This window comes from Aotus nancymaae, unplaced genomic scaffold, assembly GCF_030222135.1.
Source record: "Aotus nancymaae isolate 86718 unplaced genomic scaffold, 86718_ANA_hifiasm-v0.15.2.pri h1tg000015l_0, whole genome shotgun sequence".
Lineage (NCBI taxonomy): Eukaryota > Metazoa > Chordata > Mammalia > Primates > Aotidae > Aotus > Aotus nancymaae.
In genome coordinates, this window is record NW_026988426.1 from 2161257 (window position 1) to 2180130 (window position 18874).

General features: G+C 50.9%; 1 protein-coding gene across 1 annotated transcript; it reads right to left on the reverse strand.

Annotated features, from left to right (window-relative positions):
- Positions 1–5132: 5132 nt before the first annotated feature.
- On the reverse strand, positions 5133–18608 carry NPTX2 (neuronal pentraxin 2). The gene is made up of 5 exons (XM_012455490.2): positions 18005–18608; positions 16046–16262; positions 10677–10921; positions 8196–8375; positions 5133–6581 (listed from the first exon to the last, which is right to left on the reverse strand). Exons 1-5 carry the CDS (start codon positions 18428–18430, stop codon positions 6354–6356), a joined length of 1296 nt encoding a protein of 431 aa, XP_012310913.1. The 5' UTR covers positions 18431–18608; the 3' UTR covers positions 5133–6353.
- Positions 18609–18874: the final 266 nt, after the last annotated feature.

Here is an 18874-nt window from a genome sequence, read left to right on the forward strand (position 1 = left end):
TTCAGTAAGATCAGTAGTACTGCCCCCTCTTTCCCTTTCTGATTTCAGTTGTGTCTTTTTTTCTTTTTCTTTTTGAGACAGTCTTGCTTTGTCATTCAGGCTGGAGTGCAATGGCACAATCTCAGCTCACTGCAACTTCTGTTTCCCGGGTTCAAGTAATTCTCCTGGCTCAGCCTCCCAAGTAGTTGGGATTACAGGCATGTACAACCATGCCCAGCTAGTTTTTGTATTTTCAGTAGCAATGGGGTTTTGCCATGTTGGCCAGGCTGGTCTGGAACTTCCAACAAGTGATCTGCCTGCCTTGGCCTCCCAAAGTGCTGGGATTGCAGGCATGGACCACTGTGCCTGGCCAGGTTGTATCTTTTTTCTTGGTCAGTCTAGTCAAAAGTTTGCCAATTTTGTTAATGTTTTCAAAGAAACAATTTTGATTTTGGGGTTCTCCTCTATTGTTTTTCTATTTTCTATTTCATTTACTCCTACTCTAATCTTTATTATTCTCTTCCTTCTGCTAGCATTGGGTTTAGTTTGTTTTTTTTCCTAGTTCTTTACTTTCCAAAGTTAGGCTGCTGATTTGAGATCTTCTTTTTTAATGCAAGCATTTATAACTATAAATTTGCCTCTTAGCACTGCTTTTGCTGTGCTCCGTAAGTTTTCATTTTCATTTCTCTCTAAGCTTACTGATTTCCCTTGTGATTTCTTCTTTGACCCATTGGTTGTTTAAGAATTTGTCATTTAAAGCCAGGTGTGGTGTCTCACACCTATAATCCCAGCACTTTTGGAAGTGGAGGCTCACAGATCACCTGAGGTCAGGGGAGTTGTTGGAGGCCAAAATTGGTGAAACCTTGTTCTGCTTTTTAATTGGAGTGTTTAGTACATTTACATTTAATGTAATTACTGATAAGGTAGGGTCTATGTCTGCCATTTTGCTATTATTTATATGTCTAATTAATATGTTTTGTGTTCCCTTATTCCCCATTACTGCCTCCTTTTACGTTAAATGAGTATTTTGTAGTGTAGTATTTTAATTCCCTGTTGTTTCTTTTAATACATTCTTTCAAGTTATTTTCTTAGTGGTTGCCTGAGGTACAATTAACATCTTAATTTATAATGATTGAATCTAGATTAATACCAACTTCATTATAATAGGAACAAAAAATTCATTTTTATATAGGTTCATTTCCTTTCCACTCTTTTGTTCTGTTATTGTCATACAAATTACATCTGTATACATTTATGCCCATCAATGCAAATTTATAATTATTGTTTTATGCAGTTGTCTTTTTTTCTTTTTTCTTTTTTCAGATGGAGTCTTGCTCTGTCGCCTAGGCTGGAGTGCAGTGGTGTGATCTCAGCTCCTTGCAACCTCTGCCTCCCGGGTTCAAGCAATTCCCCTTCCTCAGCCTCCTGAGTAGCTGGGATTATAGGCACACACCACCACACCTGGTTAATTTTGTATTTTTTAATGAGACAGGGTTTCAGCATGTTGGTCAGGCTGGTCTCAAACTCCTGACCTCATTATCCACCTGCCTCGGCCTCCCAAAGTGCTGGGATTACAGGCATGAGGCACCTCGCCAGCCTGCAGTTGTCTTTTATATCAGATAGAAAAAGAAAAGAGTTATAAACAAAAAAGTACACTTAGGCTTTTATAATTACATATATAGCTACCTTTAATAATGCCCTTCATTGATTTGAGTTACTATCTAAAGGACTCCCTTTAGTATTTTTTTTTTTTGTAGAGCAGATCTACTAGTGTTAAATTGTCAGTTTTTGTTTATTTGAAATGTCTCAATTTTGCCTTCATTTTTGAAGGATGGATTTGTCAGATATAGGATTCTTGGTTGACAATCTTTATCTTTCAGCACTTTGAATGTGTCATCGCTCTGCCTTCTGGCATCCATAGATTCTGATGAGAATTCAGCTATAAATTTTATTGAGGATTCCTTGTACATCTTGAATCTCTTCTCTCTTCCTGCTTTCAAAATTGTCTTTAGTTGGTTTTCAACAGTTTATGATGTTTCTAGGTGTGAATCTCTCTCAGTTTATCCTACTTGGAGTTTAAGTTTTTAAAAGTTGTATTTTATTTCTCTCCCCAAATTCCAAATATCAGCACATCCTGCTGACTACTTCTGAGTATGTCCTAAATCCTTCCACTTTTTTTTGTCTCCTCTGCTACTTCCCTAGTCCAAGTCATCATGACCTCTCACCTGGACTAGTATAGTAACCTCCTCATTGAGTCTCTCTACTTCCATTTACAATGCTCTACGGTTTCTTCCCAAGCCACCAGGAAGAGTAGTGGTCTTACAGTATTAATCAAATTATTACACTCCTCTGCTTAAAACCTCCAGACTTGGCTGGGTGCAGTGGCTCATGCCTGTAATCCCAGCACTTTGGGAGGCCGAGGCAAGAAGATCACCTGAGGTCAGGAGTTCAAGACCAGCCTGACCAACATGGAGAAACCCCATCTCTACTAGAAATACAAAAAATTAGCCAGGCTTGGTGGTGCATGCCTGTAATCCCAGCTACTCAGGAGGCTGAGGCAGGAGAATCGCTTGAACCAGGGAGATGGAGTTTGCAGTGATCCGAGATTGCGCCACTACACTCCAGTCTGGGCAATAAGAGCAAAATTCCTTCTCAAAAACAACCAAAGAAACCTCCAGACTTCCCATTTCTTTAAGATCTCAACATGGGCCCTTTGTGATCTGACCCTACAATCTCTTCATCCTATCCACTCCTCCCCTCACCAGTGAATACAGCCACCCTGGCTGTTTCTTCTCTTGAACATCCAAGCTCAGCTCTCTACCTTAGGGCCTTCACACTGGCTGTTCCCTCTGTCTTTGAGGTTCCATCCATGATTTTATCCATGATTCCTTCTCTTCAATTAGGTCCCAGCTGAAATGTGTCCCCAGAAAGTAGTTCCCCAGTTATTCCCTATCACATCACCAGCACTTTAAAAAAATTTGTATATTTGCCTTCAATCTATACTCCCCACTGAAGTTAATCTTCATTTAAAGGAGAACTCTGCTATCTTGCTCACCATTGCATCTCTAGTGCCTGGCATAGTTGCTGACACATAGTAGGTGCCCCAAATATTTGTTGATAGAATGAATGATAATACCTGTGCTCAAAAGGAAGCCATCTTTTCTTTCTGAGAACTTCTGTATAAGGAGAGCTGGTGTCAAAACCCCCAGAGGCTGGGAAGGATCTTGGTCTGCCTTTCCTATTGGTAGAGACCTGGTCTCAGGCTGCCTTTGATTTAGCCACATTTTATTACTTTTCAATTCATTAATCATTGATCATTTGGCTACAGTTTCCATGACAACCCTTAACCAACCTGAATATTCCATCATCCAGGCAATCTCTACCCCACCCGTCTTGGAGAAGCCAGTTTGCTATCAGTGTTTTTCCAGCCTTGTACAAAGGATAAGGGTCTTGAATGGGGGAAACTGAGGCCACGGGTCTCCTTCACATGGAAGGGTCAAGGCATAAGGAACTTGCTGGATTGCATAAATGATTCTTGTTTCTGCTTGTCTGTCAGGAGGACCAAACTGCCAACAGGAGGACCAGTGTGCAGCTATGATATGAGAGGTGGTTCTCTCATCTTCGGGTCAGGTCAGCAAGGAGCATTTTGATCCCACGTTGTGGCCTCAAAGCTCTTCCAGCCGCAGGGAGGAAGTTATCTGACTCAGCAGGGGTTCCGAAGCCCTGATGCAAAGAGATGCTCTTGCGGGAGCCAGTGCCAGGGAAACAAGTTGGCCCGAATCAGCACCTGGCATGCATGTGAAATGGGGAAACCCCTCAGCACCTTTCAGGGGGAGATCTGAGTAGTTGGTGTTTCCAGCATGAAGGGGATTAAAAACAAACTGCTCTCCACCTGGTCTCAGCACTTCGACTTCCAAAGGTCCTCGAGCAGAATATCTGGCCTCATTTCATGTTCTTTTATTTTTTTGAGAAGGAGTTTCATTCTTATTACCCAGGCTGGAGTGCAATGGCACAATCTTGGATCACTGCAACCTCCACCTCCCGGTTCAAGCTATTCTCCTGCCTCAGTCTCCTAAGTAGCTGGCATTACAGGCATGCATCACCATGTCCAGCTAATTTTGTATTTTTATTAGAGATGGGGTTTCTCCATGTTGGTCAGGCTGGTCTCGAACTCCTGACCTCAGGTGATCTGCCCACCTTGGCCTTCCAAAGTGTGAGCCACTGCACCTGGCTTCATTTCATGTTCTATCCAGCACCATTGAGTCAGTTCTTGCCAAGTTATACTTCACAACATCAAAAACAGACTCGAACCTCCGTGAACTGCTGCTCTTGGTTTTAGAAGCTATGGCTTCCATTTCAGTCTTGGTATCAAGTACATCTGGCATACGGTGTCAGTTGGCTCCAAGATTGGGCTCTGCCCTGCTATTATGACAAATTGACATTGCTATTTGGAAAGAGGACAAACCAAGTTACGTTCTGCAGCTACCAAGACAGAGTAAAGCTATAAAAATGGAAATGGATGGTGGTGGCAGGGAGATCTAATGCTTGTTAAGGGGGCGTGACCATCAACGCACCAACCAGGGCCAGGTGGGCACAGAGAGGCAGCTCTGGGAGGACACAATGGCACCGGGCCCCTTGAAGTGAGTGAGAGTGAGCCATGGGAGGGACAGAGTCCTCAGAGCCACGGGCAGGCTTTGAGCCCAGCTCCACCCTTTACTGGCATGATCCCAAAGTAGCTTTAATTGTAAAATAGGATTAGCTCATTCAGGGAGGATTCAATGAGATGATGTCTAAAAAACACCTGCACAGGGTAGACGCTAGGCAGGTACCACACCTGGAAGGCGGCTGCAGGTCTTGTAGCTAAACTGCATCTCCTGGTTGAGACAGGGGTGGGCTGGGGACAAGTAGCCTGGGCAGAGCCTGCTGGGCACCCACAGCCTGAGCCAGGCATTGAAATAGGAAGGATGGAGAGCTGGACCATACCCTCCTCCAACCATCCTCAGTGCCCCCAAACCCACCAGATGCAGGCCTGAGTGTGGCCACCATGGCCAGGCCCTGGCAAACCAGAGACATCATCCTTCTGCCAGAAACTTCTGGCAAAGCCCTACTCTTCCCACTGTCAGCCCAGAACACAAGGAAGACAAACATGGAAGCATCTTTCAGTGCACTTTAATCAGAATTCCATCATCAGAAGAGTTCTCGTAGCATACGATGTCAGGATGGGCGTGTCAACTGGTCCTACAAATGGAATATCCACAGATTTGCACTTCAAACATGTATGAAAAATAAAATATATAATATTTAGCTTGATAAATTTCCCCACTTCGTCACTTTATCTTTAAAATAAATGACTACCCCTGTCCAAGACAGTGAGTAGCTTGGAGTCACTCCACAGATCTCCAGCCAAATGATCTCCGTTTTCTTAAAAAGTTCTGTGGGGAAATACTTGATGAAGACAGTCCAGTGCTTACAGGAATCAACATGAATTTAAAACGAGCACACTCTTCACAGTGGGGCGGAACATCAAAAAATGTGAGCCTTCTTCTAATGGCTGTTCTTTTCTGTTGAGGGAAAAAAAACAAATCCTCCAAACCACACCGGATGGTTGTAAAAAGCTTCAATGGAACCTTTGGCACCAGATGAGAAGCGAGGCCTTTTAATGCCACAGCTAGTGATGATTCAGTCAAAGCATTGGTCTAAGGAAGAGATGACGGGGGGAGGGGCCGGCGAGCACAGCCCTTCTCCTTTCTGAGCCCCCCCGATGCCCCCCTTTCTGGAGCCACAGACACCCCCACTGCTTTGGGAAAGGCAGGGCTTTGTCTGAGCAGCCTGGGCGTTCTTCAGACGGGAAGATTCACAATGTACAGAACACAAAGGGAGAGGCCCTTTTGCAGATCAGTGGGGTAGCCGCTTGCTGCGAGCTCAGCTACCAACGGGGACACACTTAATGCACAAGGGACACGGGCACTCCAGTGGGACGGCTGCACAGCCGTGAGAGGGGACAGACAGAAGGGGTGCACGGGACACCAAGGAACAGGAGGGCAGCAGGGCTCAGGCTGCAATAGCATTTACAGGGGCTCTGAAGAGGGGCTGCCGGACCTGCCTCCGCTTGCGGCAGGAAGGCAGATATTCGCCCAGTCGTGGCTTGGGGCATCTTCCCTGGGGACCCCAGCACTACTTTGAACAGAAACAGAATCTTGGTAGGGAACAAGCCAATAACAGACACTGCCCCAGCCCCAGTCTCAGAGATTCCAGGGGAATGAGCTCTGGGGACCCCAAGCCCAGCCTGGCAAGAGTTTAGGTGGGGGAGTCAATGGCCCTAAACTTCCATGGGAACAGCCTGATCTCAGCCTCCTCGACAGAGGAGAAGGCGGCTACAAGTCAAGGAGACGCTCCTCACACGTCTCCACCGGCCACTTGGAGGCCCCTCCGAACACATCGACATTGTTGTCCACCCACGGGATGATGTTGCCCGGCATGTTTGTGGAGCAGTTGGCGATGTTGACAATTTCTTGTGCGCGAAGGACGCGGTCCCATATGTTGAACTGGCTGAGCTCCCCAACAAATGCCTGAGTGGCATCAAACCTACCCCCGACGGTGTCCTGGGGAATGGGAACGAGAGGGCTATGTCAGGGCAGGTTCACAAGCAACATGTCCTCTAAGTCCCCCTGCACATGGGGTGCAGACAGGAGATCTGGGCATTTCTCTGATGCCCCCTGCCCAACACTGACCAATACTCCCTGACTACCTGTTTCTGCAGGTTCTCCCGGGCATGTCAGAACTGGGAGGCGGCATTGCTCAAATCTCCCCATTTTATACAGGGACACTGAGACATTGCTCAAAGTCCCAAAGCCAGGATCACAGCCAAGTCTCATGACTCCCAGCCCCTCCCAGCAGAGATGTAGTAGGAAATTGAGGGAGGAGTCGGCCAAGGAGGAACCAGACTCAAAGCCCCCCAATGCACCTGTGTCTACTCCCCCACTGTCCATCATCAAACCCCCAATGCACCTGCATCTACTCCCCCATTGTCCATCATCAAATCCCCCAATGCACCTGTGTCAACTCCCCCACTGTCCATCATCAAATCCCCCAATGCACCTGCATCTACTCCCCCATTATCCATCATCAAACCCCCCAATGCACCTGTATCTACTCCCCCTCGCCGCCAGTGTCCATCAAACCCCCAATGCACCTGCATCTACTCCTCCACTGTCCATCATCAAACCCCCCAACGCAACCGTATCTACTCCCCCTCCCCCCGCCGTTGTCCATCAAACCCCCAATGCACCTGCATCTACTCCCCCACTGTCCATCACCAAACCCCCCAACGCACCTGTGTCAACTCCCCCACTGTCCATCATCAAATCCCCCAATGCACCTGCATCTACTCCCCCATTATCCATCATCAAACCCCCCAATGCACCTGTATCTACTCCCCCAACTCCTGCCGCTGTCCATCAAACCCCCAATGCACCTGCATCTACTCCCCCACTGTCCATCATCAAACCCCCCAACGCACCTGTGTCTACTCCCCCGCTGTCCATCATCAAACCCAAACACAGAAATGCCAATGCTTTATCTGTCCTAGACCAGACAGCCAGCTTAGCTGTTCCCTCCCCTAGATGGGAAGTTTCTTGAGGGTGCTTTGAGGTGTCACTCTTTCCTCCCTGTCTCCCCCATGGGCTGAGCACCCACCATGCATTACCTAAGTGCCCCTTGCTGGGTATCAGGGCTGAGACACTGAGCAGGGGGCTCCTGGAGGACACCAGCCCCACAACCCTGAGTCGGTATCATAAGCACCTCAGGAGACTCCCTCACACAGCCTCCTCCCAGACGGAAGCTGGAGCCTGGGAGCTTCATGGAGATGACCCCATGACCACAGGCACATTCACACCCTTCTGTGCCAGGTTCTATTTGAAATCTGTTTGAACCACACCCACCTGGTCCCTGCCATGAAGGCCATGTCCCCAGGCCCAATCTGAGGCCCTAGAACAGCAAGGGCCAGGCTGCTGGGGCCTCGTTACCCCCAGCTGCCTGTCAGGACACTGTGGCCAGGTCTGAGGGGCCAACAGCTAGGGCCAAGAGCAGGGACAGCTGCAGGCCTGGCCTCGTGCTGCTAGGCTGGTCCCTCCTCGAACCATCCCTGGAAGGGTGCACAGCCATCCTGTGCCCACCCCGCACCCACCTGTGCCCACCAGCACCCACCCTGCACCCACCTGCTCTTGCCCAAGGATCAGCACGCCCCCAGGCTTGATGGGATGCCAGGGGGCCAGGTTCTCCCCAGTGCCCAGCTTCTCTCCATCCTGGAACGCCTCCCACATGCCATCCCGTGTTGTCCAGGTGACACAGATGTGGTGCCACTTGCCATCACTGACAAACAGGGGCAGCTGCGCAACCTGTGGACAGCAATGCGCAGGTGAGGACCTGCCGGGCCCATGCCCTTGAGGTTCCCCAGGGCAGGAAGCGGGAAGGACATCCCACAGTCCCCCTGAGCCACACTGTTCCTCTTGTCACCCAGGGTCATGCGTGGAGAACATGAATGGGGGCAGCGTAGGTGGAAGCCCTGACCCCAGAGCAGCCCTCACATTAACGGGACACCCTTGGGGTCTGGCGTTGCTGAGGACCGAGCAGATGTCAGGGTCAATACTGCCATGCTGGTCCTGAGCTCTCCACGCCAGAGAACCTGGGGAAGTCAGGGCTTCACTGGGCCAGCCTCCTTGGAAAACACACCAGAGATCCTCACTCCTCACGCCAAGTCCCAAACTTCCATGGTGGCACGCAGGGATTTGTCTGTGTGCTGGAGGTGTGCCCTATCCGCCCTGTGCAGCAGCCCAGAGGCCTCCAAGCACGTGTATGAGTATCTGTGTGGGCAGGGAGCTCATAGATGGCACGAGGAACTGGGGAGAGGATGCTGCCACCAACAGGGTCCCTGGTGGTCCTGCAAGCACTTTCCATGCAGGCTTGCCTGTGAACCACCGAGTTGTTACTGCTGGTCTCCTAGCAACCCGAAGCTTCCCTCCCAGGAATTCGATGTTTACAAGCTGTCCAAACCCAGGAGGACAACAAGGCTCTCAGGCCCACTGTGTCCCAGGGTGTTATTTAGAACAATTAACCCCTGGCTCAGGCAAGGGGTCACTGCTATGAGGAGACCAGTAGGCCGATGCCACAGCCTTTCTTAAACTTCAACAAATTCCATCCAGGGCAGTTCACTGAAAACAGAGTAAGGGGCTGAACTGCCCCTACCTCCACCAGGGGTGGCCTGGGTGCCAGGGAATTTGCATAGCCACCGGAATGCCCAACAGTCCAGGATCTGAGAATGCTCTTTTTGTTACATGGAATCTGCCATTAGAATGAAAGTTTGGAAGTGGGGCTGTTAGAGGTCCCCAGGAGGCCCAGAGTGGACTTTCTTTTTTTTTTTTAAGAGACAGTGTATTGCTCTGTCATCCAGGCTGGAATATAGTGGTGCAATCATAGCTCATTGCAGTCTCAACCTCCTGGGTGCAAATCCATCCTTCTACCTCAGCCTCCTGAGTAGCTGGAACTACAGGTGCACACCATCACACCTAATTAATTTAAAATTTTTTGTAGAGACGGGGTCTTGCTATTTTGCTCAGGCTGCTCTCAAATTCCTGGGCTCAAGTGATCCTCCTACCTTGGTCTTCCAAAGCGCTGGGATTACAGGCATGAGCTACCACGCCCAACCCTTGGAGCAGATCTCTTAAGAAGACCACTCCTGAATGCCAAAACCAGGAAGTCTATTAAGAAAGGGCATTTGGGCCAGGCGTGGTGGCGGGTGGATCACAAGGTCAAGAGATTGAGACCATCCTGGCCAACAGGCTGAAACCCCATCTCTACTAAAAATACAAAACTTAGCTGGGCATGGTGGCATGTACCTGCAGTTTCAGCTACTCAGGAGGCTGAGACAGAAGAAATGCTTGAAGCCGGGAGGCGGAGGTTGCAGTGAGCTGAGATGGCGCCATTGCACTCCAGCCTGGGCAACAAGAGTGAAACTCTTATCTCAAAAAAAAAAAAAAAAAAAGGGCATTTGCTCTGGAAAAGGCAAGACTATACGTACAGATAACAGGTCAGCAGTGGCCATGGGCTGGGGCTGGGATCAGCGTTAACTATGAAGGGGTGTGAGGGGGTTTTGGGGGGTGATGGAACTGTTTTATAGTTTTTCATTGTGGTAGTGGTTACACAACTGTGTGCATTTGTCCAAACTTTCTGAATTGTACATTAAAACAGGTACATTTTGCTGCATATAATTATATCTCTAGAAACCTGACCCCCACCAAAACATGCTCATAAGGAGTCTCTTACACTGGGACACACACCCCCTAAATCAGTGTGGTCCTGGGGAGCAGCCCTCGCTGACCTGCCGGAGGGCCTCTCTCAATCCAGGCCCCAATCGGAGACCAGATCCTTCTGCCAGTCTATGGGCCTCGGTACCTGGACCTTCTGCCACTTCATGGCTGGACTCATAGCTCGGACCCCGACAAGCTGCAGCTGTCCCACCCCGCCCCTGTGAGCCACCAAGCATGTGCAAAGCTATCCCCACCAGGAGGAGGACAGCCCTGCAGTTGCACATCTGGGCCCCTGCTGTGCAGCCCGAGGGCGAGGGCGGCTGGGATGTGCAGGCTGTGGACCCCTCTACTGTGAGATGGGTTGGGGAGGGTGGCAGTGCCAGCGGGCCTTACCTTGTCGTTGATAAGCAGCTCAATAGGGTTGTTGCCCCACTCTATCAGCACGATCTCATTGGCCTGCCCTGGCACCGCGTAGGAGAAGGGGGTGCCGATGCCTGGCGAGGCACTAGACCGAAGCCACAGGCAAATGGTGAAGGCATACAGCTCGGGCAGCGTCTTCTTGATCTTGCCATATATGTAGTTTGTGCGGAGTGGGAGGGACACTTTGAACGCATCTGGTGACTTAAAGGCGCTGTTGCCTGGGGTGGGGAGGAAGAGAGGCCAGTAGCGTGTTAGACCCCGCACCCCCATCCCACCAGCATGGCCCAGAGCCATGGCTCGCTGGACCCTCAACAAGGTCCCTCACACAGCCTTGCTGGACCCTCCAGCAAGTGACCAAAGACCACTCCATGCCAGCCACTGATAAAAGGCTGAAGTCCAGCAGGATTCAGGACACAAAATGGAATCCTTGCCCTTAGGGAGCTTACATTTTGGCGGGGAAGAGGACATGAAACCAGCAGCAGGTACATGAGGGAAGGCCAGGCAGTGGCTTTTGCTAAGGTGGGGAGTGGTGGGGGGAGGGAAGGCAGAGGAGGCAGGGAGGGCCTGGAAAAACCCGCAGAAGAGAACTCCAGGCACAGGTGACAGCAAGTATGGGCCCCAAGGACGCCCAGGAAAAGGAAGGAAAAGGAAGATTTTGTCAGCAATGCATTGGGCGCATTAGAGAATTCAGTTCTGTCTTTTAGGACAGGAAAAGAGGTCTTTTGAAATCTAGTAGAAAAAAGCTCTTGGATGGGTGTGGTGGCTCACACCCATAATCCTAGCATTTTGGGAGGCAGGAGGATTGCTTGAGGCCAAGAGTTCAAGACCAGCCTGTGCAACAGAGCAAGACCCCATCTCTACAAAAACATTTAAAATTAGCCAAGTGCAGTGGCTCATGCCTGTAATCCTAGTGCTTTGGGACGGTGAGGTGGGAAGACTGCTTGAGCCCAGGAGTTTGAGAACAGCCCGGGCAACATGGCAAGATCTCATCTCTACAAAAAATATAATAATTAGCTGGGCAGGGTAGTACATACCTGTGGTCCCATCTACTAAGAAGGCTGAGGTGGGGACCCCTTGAGCCCAGGAGTTCCAGGCTGCAGTGAGCTATGATTGCATCACTGCACTCCTGCCTGGGTGACAGAGGGAGACTCTGTCTCCAAAAAAAAAAAAGAAAAAAAAGAAAAAGAAGAAGAAGAAGAAAAGAAAAGGAAAAGCTCTGGTCTTTTCTGCTCCTTGAGGAAGGAGCAGAAGAAAGGTAAATTCAATTTTCTTGCTGTGTTAAGCCAGAAACTGCTTCCTTAGCTACATCTTATAACTTCAGCTATTTCCTTGAAATCTTGGCTCCTCTGGCTTCTTTAGTAAGGGCAGGATCTAGAACCCCTGGACTTGGGTTTACAAGAAGGAAGTCTTACAGGGACCCAGGAACCCAATAAACACTTGGCAAGTGACTGAGTCTGCATCACTGCTCACATGAAAGAATTACCACTGCTGAGGCAAAGGAGTCAGGCTCCCAGGTCCTGACTCCATAACTTAACTCCAAAGTGGCTTTTTGGTCTAAATCTCTAATGTAAAGCACTTTGCTCTTTTCCTCCTCAAGAGAAGACTGAGTTTATCAATCATTTCCTGTAGTTTGGAACCAGTAGCAGGCAGGGGAACTGCAGGGTATCTTTCCCCTTTTAGGGAAACACACCTGGCCAGGGCCTTGGCCCTTCCAGACCTTCCTGGAATTGGTGAGAGTCCACCGGGCACCCCCATGTCACTGGTGCTTCTAAAATCCTTGAAAACAAACTCTCGAATGAGTTTACGTAACTTCCAATGCAGCCTCAGTTGAAGCTCAAAATTAAGTAAACCATAGCAGCAGCCCCTGTCCAGTTATCATGGATTCCAAAGTTTGCAGGACACCGTTTGATTGTGCCAGCTGTCATGGCAAAGGCTGTCCTGTTATGTGAGAACCAGACCCCGCCACTGAAGGAATCTAAACGCCCTTCACTCATTCAACAAGTGTTAGTTAAGCATCCACAAGGGCCGAGACAGTCTCCGAGGCTATCAGAGACAGGGGGCTCTCTGGAGCCAGAACTGCCTGTGTCACTGGAATTAAATCAGTCCCTTCTGCAGAACACAAGCCAGAATAGATAAACCTTTCTCAACCACAATTTCCCAAATTCATTTTCTCTCAGAGTAAATAACACACATAGAGGCTCTTGGGTGCTGCAGTTCACATCTATCTAAGGAGGGTTTCTGCAAAGGAGCAGAGCAGAATCCACTAAACCCTTTCTAACCTCTCTGGAACAGGCAGTGTGTACATTCTAGAATCTGGGCCTCACATGTGGCGTGTCCTCATATCTGCCAATGGTGGTCTCGCCTGATTGCTCCTGACCTCCTAAGGATGGGCATATCTCCATGCCACTGAGGAGCTGCTGGGCACCTGGTGAGGGCTGGGAAGACCTGCTCACCCAAGAGGTCAAGGGGCTAGGCCAGAGTGAAGGCTGGGACAAGCCCTTAATTAGGCTGAAAAGCAAAACTGAAAGAGAGAACCAGAATGTCCCTGCTCCCCATATTTGCAGGTTGCATAGTTGAGGCATGGAGGCTCAGAGAACTGAGGTGACTTACCCAAGGTCACACAGCTAGGGAATGACAGGCCAGCCCCTGGAAGTCCCTCTTTCCACAACACGGAGCCACTCACACCTAATCTTCAAGTGGTAAATGACCATGTCCTTAATGAAGGCATCATTGGTCTAATAGAGAGAAATGGCTGCTATATTTGTGGGAGGGCAGGCTTGCCAATCTGATACAACTCCGTGTGGGTAATATTGTTAGCTTGGTGACAACAGATAGGTTTAATTAGAACTGGGAGAGCCGAGGGGCAGAGAAGGGCCTGTACCCTGAGAGCCGGTGCCTTTTATTTAAATAAAACAGCTTGGTGGTTTGGAGGAAACTTGGTTAAAACCAATTAAGGAATTAAAAGGCCTGACCAATAAATCAGACACTGCAGGTGGCAGAGAGGCTCAGCAGGGGGTGGGCAGCCTGGGGCTGGAAGAGAGGCAGCTTTGGTTTTCTCAGCAGCAACATTTATTTCAAGACCGAGCCTGGCGGTGCCTAGACAGCTGGACCGGACTCTGGAGGCCCTTGCAGAGGAGCAGGTCTCGCAACAAAGAAAAGTGAGCAACCCTGGGCCTCAGGCAGCAGGGGTGTCCAGGGGTGTCCATATGCCAGGGGTCAGGCGCTTGCTAGGGGCTCCAAGTAGCCTCTGGTCCATCAGGGCTGGGGCCCACACACTGCTCCAGGCTGCAGACTCCATCACTCCTCTGGGGTGACTACCAACTTCACTCCCAGCTCTGCAATCTGCTGTGAATGCAGGCATCACTTTAGCTCTCTGACTTAAGTCCCTTGTCTGAACTAATACCTACCTTGCAGGGTCGTGACATAAGTTGCATTATGCCGCATGTGGAACTCACAGCAGATGCATTTGGTCCATAAGGGGTGGAGGATGATGGACCAAAGGCCAGAGTCCCCCCACCAAGGCCCCCTGCCTGTTGTGTGGTTGAGGTCTAGCTCAGCTGGATGTGTCTAAGAAACTTGGTGTCATTTCCAATCATAGTATATTTGGGGGACTGGGTGTTTACGCATCTCTTTACAATTGTCACCAACAGGACAAATATAAACTCAGAATTGCCCAGAAGACAAACTGGTCCACAGATGATTACTTTCATTAAAGGCACATCTCAGAGCTGAGTTGGTGGAGCTCACAGGATTCTAGAGTTCCCATGGGGAGATGAATAGAGGCTGAGCTGCCTTTAAGGGGTACATGAATGGCCAGCCAGTGTCTTTGCCCTTGTAGAGGTGAGCTTCTCCTCTATACCAGATAAACTCTGAGGGCTTTCTGGGAAACTAAAGGATCAAGAGTCAGGCTCGTGGGGCCTGAGTCCCAACTGTTTCTTTCTGGCTGGTAACGGACAGGCTGGGGATGGAAGGGACAGTCACAAAGTGGCAGCTTCTCGGTGGCCAAAGCCATGATGATGGCTTACCTTAGGAGTAGGCCCAGTGAAATGACATGGGCCTTGAGTCAGACAAAGAGAAGGGGGAGGTGCAGGTTGATGTGACTGTCACTGTTTACCAGCTAGTGGCCCAGGCCCCTTTTGGGGCCCCTCTCCCCAAAGGATACATATCCCACTGAGAACTGTGTTTTCTCATCTGTGAAATAGGTATACCAGGAGTTGGAGCTCCCGCCTGGCACTACTGAGGCTCTGGCTCAGTATTCTGCTATTTACCCACCTCCTTGTGGCAACTTGGCCACTGTGCAGAAGGAGGTTTACAGCCACCAAGGTCCCTCACACAGCCCTCCTCTCATTCCACAGCTCCCCTTTCGAGAGGCAAACTACGTTTCATGTGCCAGCTCCATAACCCTGGATGTCCTGAGGATCCACTGTGGCTCAGACTGGGTCCACCCACACTCACCTGTGCCTAGATGCTCTCTCCTTCTGTCATGGGACGGAAGCCACAGCTGTGGCTGCTCTACCTTCAGGGATGACTCTTGAGGCCTAAGGAAGTCTCCTGAGGCCACCCAGCAACAGAGGGGAGACAAGAGAGGAAGATTTCTTGGGAACTCAAGAATCCAAGTCTACCAGGTAAGCCACACTCACCTTTTTCTGAGAAGGGCAAGGAAGAAATGATGGGCTTTTCTGGAGGAAGAGACTAGGAAAGGGATGAAAGAGACCTGTGGCTTATAGATGCTGGCTGTAAAATGGAACAGTAACACCAACCCCTTCTCTATCTGGCCCACCTCAGCCAAGGTCATTGGATGTTCTGCTGTTGGACAACCTCCTATCAATTCATGAAATGGAGTCATGGGAAAATGGCTTCATCAGGTTAGTGCGTCTGAGAAGATTGCAGTCCTATAAATACCCACTATGGGCAAACCTACAACTTCACACCCAAGCCGCCCAGTGGTTTGGGGGTTGATGATGCAATCTGAATTATCCCCGATGCCTCCCTCTCTGTCTCCTGTAGGAGAAACTTAATCACCACAGTGTGAGCAGAGAAGAGAAAGATATGCAGAATCTGCTGCCAGGACTAGTTAAGAAGGGACTGAAATGCCCATGTGGTTGTTTATCAAAGCTGGTCTGAGCACACTCACTTTTCCCTGGATAATGCCAATGGGGCTGGGGGCTGACAGCTCTTTCCTGAGATGACCATGGGCAGCCACCTTTATTATTTGCTCAAACACCCAGGAACCAGGACCATGTGGTGTGTCATAATCCCTCCTGTCCATCTACTGGAATCCCATGTCTGACCACAAGTGGTGAAAATCAGGCCACTCCCAGAGAAACAGGCCAGGCACACACCTCGCTCCAGTTCGGTGACCCTCTGCAGCAGCGCGTTCAGGGTGCTTTCCGTCTTCTGCCGGTGAGCCGAGGTCTCATTGTGCAGCAGAGACTTCTCGTCCTCCAGCTCTGCCACTTTGCGCAGAAGCTGCCTCTCCAGCTCCCCCAACCGCCGCTGGAGCACCTCACGGAAGTCCCCGGGCAGCCCAGCATTGGACACGTTCGCTCTGAGCTGGTGCTTTCAGCCACCGGGAGGAGGGGCACAGAAAGAGTTAAAAAAGAAATTGTGAAATGTGGCTCTGATGGCCTGACCACACAGGGAGAAGCTTCCAAAACTCGAGCACTGAATCGTGCCACTGGCAGGCAGGAGAGTATCTCACTGATGCTTTTTTGGTATGGAAAGGATTTCAAAGTCAGACAAGAATTACTTTGCTGCAATATTTGAAACTTGCGAATTTCATTTTCCCTTCTCAAAAAGTTTTTCTCCTTTCACTAAAGAGTCAACATTCTAAGCAACACCTATAATTCTATGTTGGGTAGAGACCAAAACATAGCTCTAGGATTTTTTTTTTTTAAGAGTACATCAATGGTACACAAAGCCAAGGAGCTTTCACCTAGAAATGAAGACAGTCCCCAAGTTCCAGTCTGGCACTAAGGTAAATAACACTATGCATGCAGAGATGTTTCTGGAAAATGACAGATCTAAAACGTTGCTATTCTGAACTCCAGCAATCTTTGTTTTTCATGCTGTTTCTAAATCCTCACTTCCTATTTCTTTTTCTCCTCTACCATTATGTGGTTCTGGAGGCTGTGGCAGGCTGCCTAGCCGTGAGTTCATGGCAAGCTATTTACCTTTCTCCACAAAGTGTTCCAAATTGTAAAATGCACAGAATGGGACCTACCTCGTGCCATTCATTGTTCCAAGGATCAAAAGATTAAATAATGTGCCTGATTCATATTTAGTGCTCCAGAAATGCTAGCTGTTAGCAATCACAATGAATCAGGAAATATACTGATGCTGGAAATACTGTATTTAGCCCTCATGCCAAAAGAAATCCTCCAGTCATTTTTGCAATAATTACCACCTGTAATTTAAACCTAGTTTTGCTGAGAAGTATTTTCACAAAGGCTATTAACAGCAATGTCCACACTTCTTAAAAAGGTGGAGTCTAAAGATGAAAAACAATTGAAGATTCTTCTCTCACTTAAAGTCCCAAACTGCACACAAATTCTGAGATAGAGATGAGACGGAGGCGGGGATGGGGGCGGGGGAAGGACGGGGAGGGGGGAGGAGAGAGAGAGAGAGAGAGACTGAGAGAGAGAGAAGGGAATAAGGTCTTCCCTGAAGCAATCCGGAAGAGCACCTTAAAACGGTCCAACTTGAAGACGGGAGAGTCTTTGAAGTTAACCAGAGGTTTCCTCTAATGTGCTATCTGGGGTCGCCGGTGACCCCCTGCGTTTGCCTCCCTGCAATCCCAGCCCCCAGACTTCCACCCCCTCTAGTCCAGCCTGACCTGATTTATAAAAGGAAACACCAGATGCCCGGGGCAGTTGACCTCCCGCGGCAGCCTCGCGGGAGCGCATCCCAGCTCTCGGAGGTTTGGAGATTTGCAAGAGGACAGAGACTACCGCGTCGTCCCCTGGTATTTGGCGCCCGCGGCTTTGCCGTCTAGGTTCCCTTGCTAGGACCTCTGGAAGTGCTCGGCGGGTCCCGCGGGCAGTCCCGGCGAGGGAAGGGTCGGGGAGGAATTTAAACGTTTCCTTCCAGCAAGAGCAGAGGGGCGGGAAGGGATGCCATCCAGGGAAGTTCCCGAGCAGGATCAAGACCCCCCACCTTTCACCCTCAAGTCCAGCTCACCCCATGGCCGATCACACCCTCCCCAGGGCCATGCCCTCTTCCCCTGATCTTCCCGTGTCTTCCCCCACACGACTAAGGAGCGTCCCCATCCCAGGTCCCCCGCGCTCTCTTCGCGCCGCTACCTCGAGGCTCTCCAGGCGATCCTTGAGGGTCTGCAGCGAGCGGCTGAGCTGCTCCACGACATGGCCGGGGTCCCGCGGCAGGTCGCCCATCGTGTCCTTGCCCGTGGCCCCCGCGCCGCGCGCCTTGCCGCTCGCCAGCCCCTCGCAGCGCGCCAGCTTGCCCGTGAGCTCGCGGATAGCCTCGCGCTGCGCGCCCAGAGTCTCTTTCTGCTGCACGACGGTCTCGCGCAGCTGCAGCACCGCGGCCCGCAACTCCTCCTCGGGACTCAGTGCACCGCCCTGCATGGGCATCGCGGGCAAAGGGCAGCCGGCGCGCACCGCCTCCGGGGGCAACGCCGTGCACACGAAGCGACTGCCGGGCGCCGGGCTGTCCTGGGCCCCAGCGGCCACGGCGAGCGCCACGCCGGCGGCCAGCAGCGCCAGCATACCGCCGCTGCCACCGCGCTTAGCTCTGCGTGGGCTGGCGGGCGCCGTCGGGGCGCTCCGCGGGAGGCGCCTTCGCGGCGACTCAGTAGCCCAGCGCGCGTCTCGAGGGCTTCGTTCACCGCGGGGCCGGCGCCGCCCGCCGCCTCACACCTGCACCTTCAGCGCTGCGCGGCGCTCTGGCTGGGCCCGGCCCGCGCGCCCTATCTTAAGCTGGGGGGCGGGGGGGACCGGCGCGTGGGGCGCGCGCCGCGAGCTCTGACTGGCTCGGCCGAGTGCGCGTCACGCAGTGGGCGGGGCGGGGCGGGGCGGGGGCGCTTCCAGTTGCGCGCCTGGCTGCCGGGCGGGCGCGTGGGCCGGAGCCTGAGGGAAGAGCGCGAGGTCCCGGGCCCCGCCTCAGGAAGGGAGGCCTGAGGTGGAAAACGACCTTGGGGCCCTCGAGAGCCT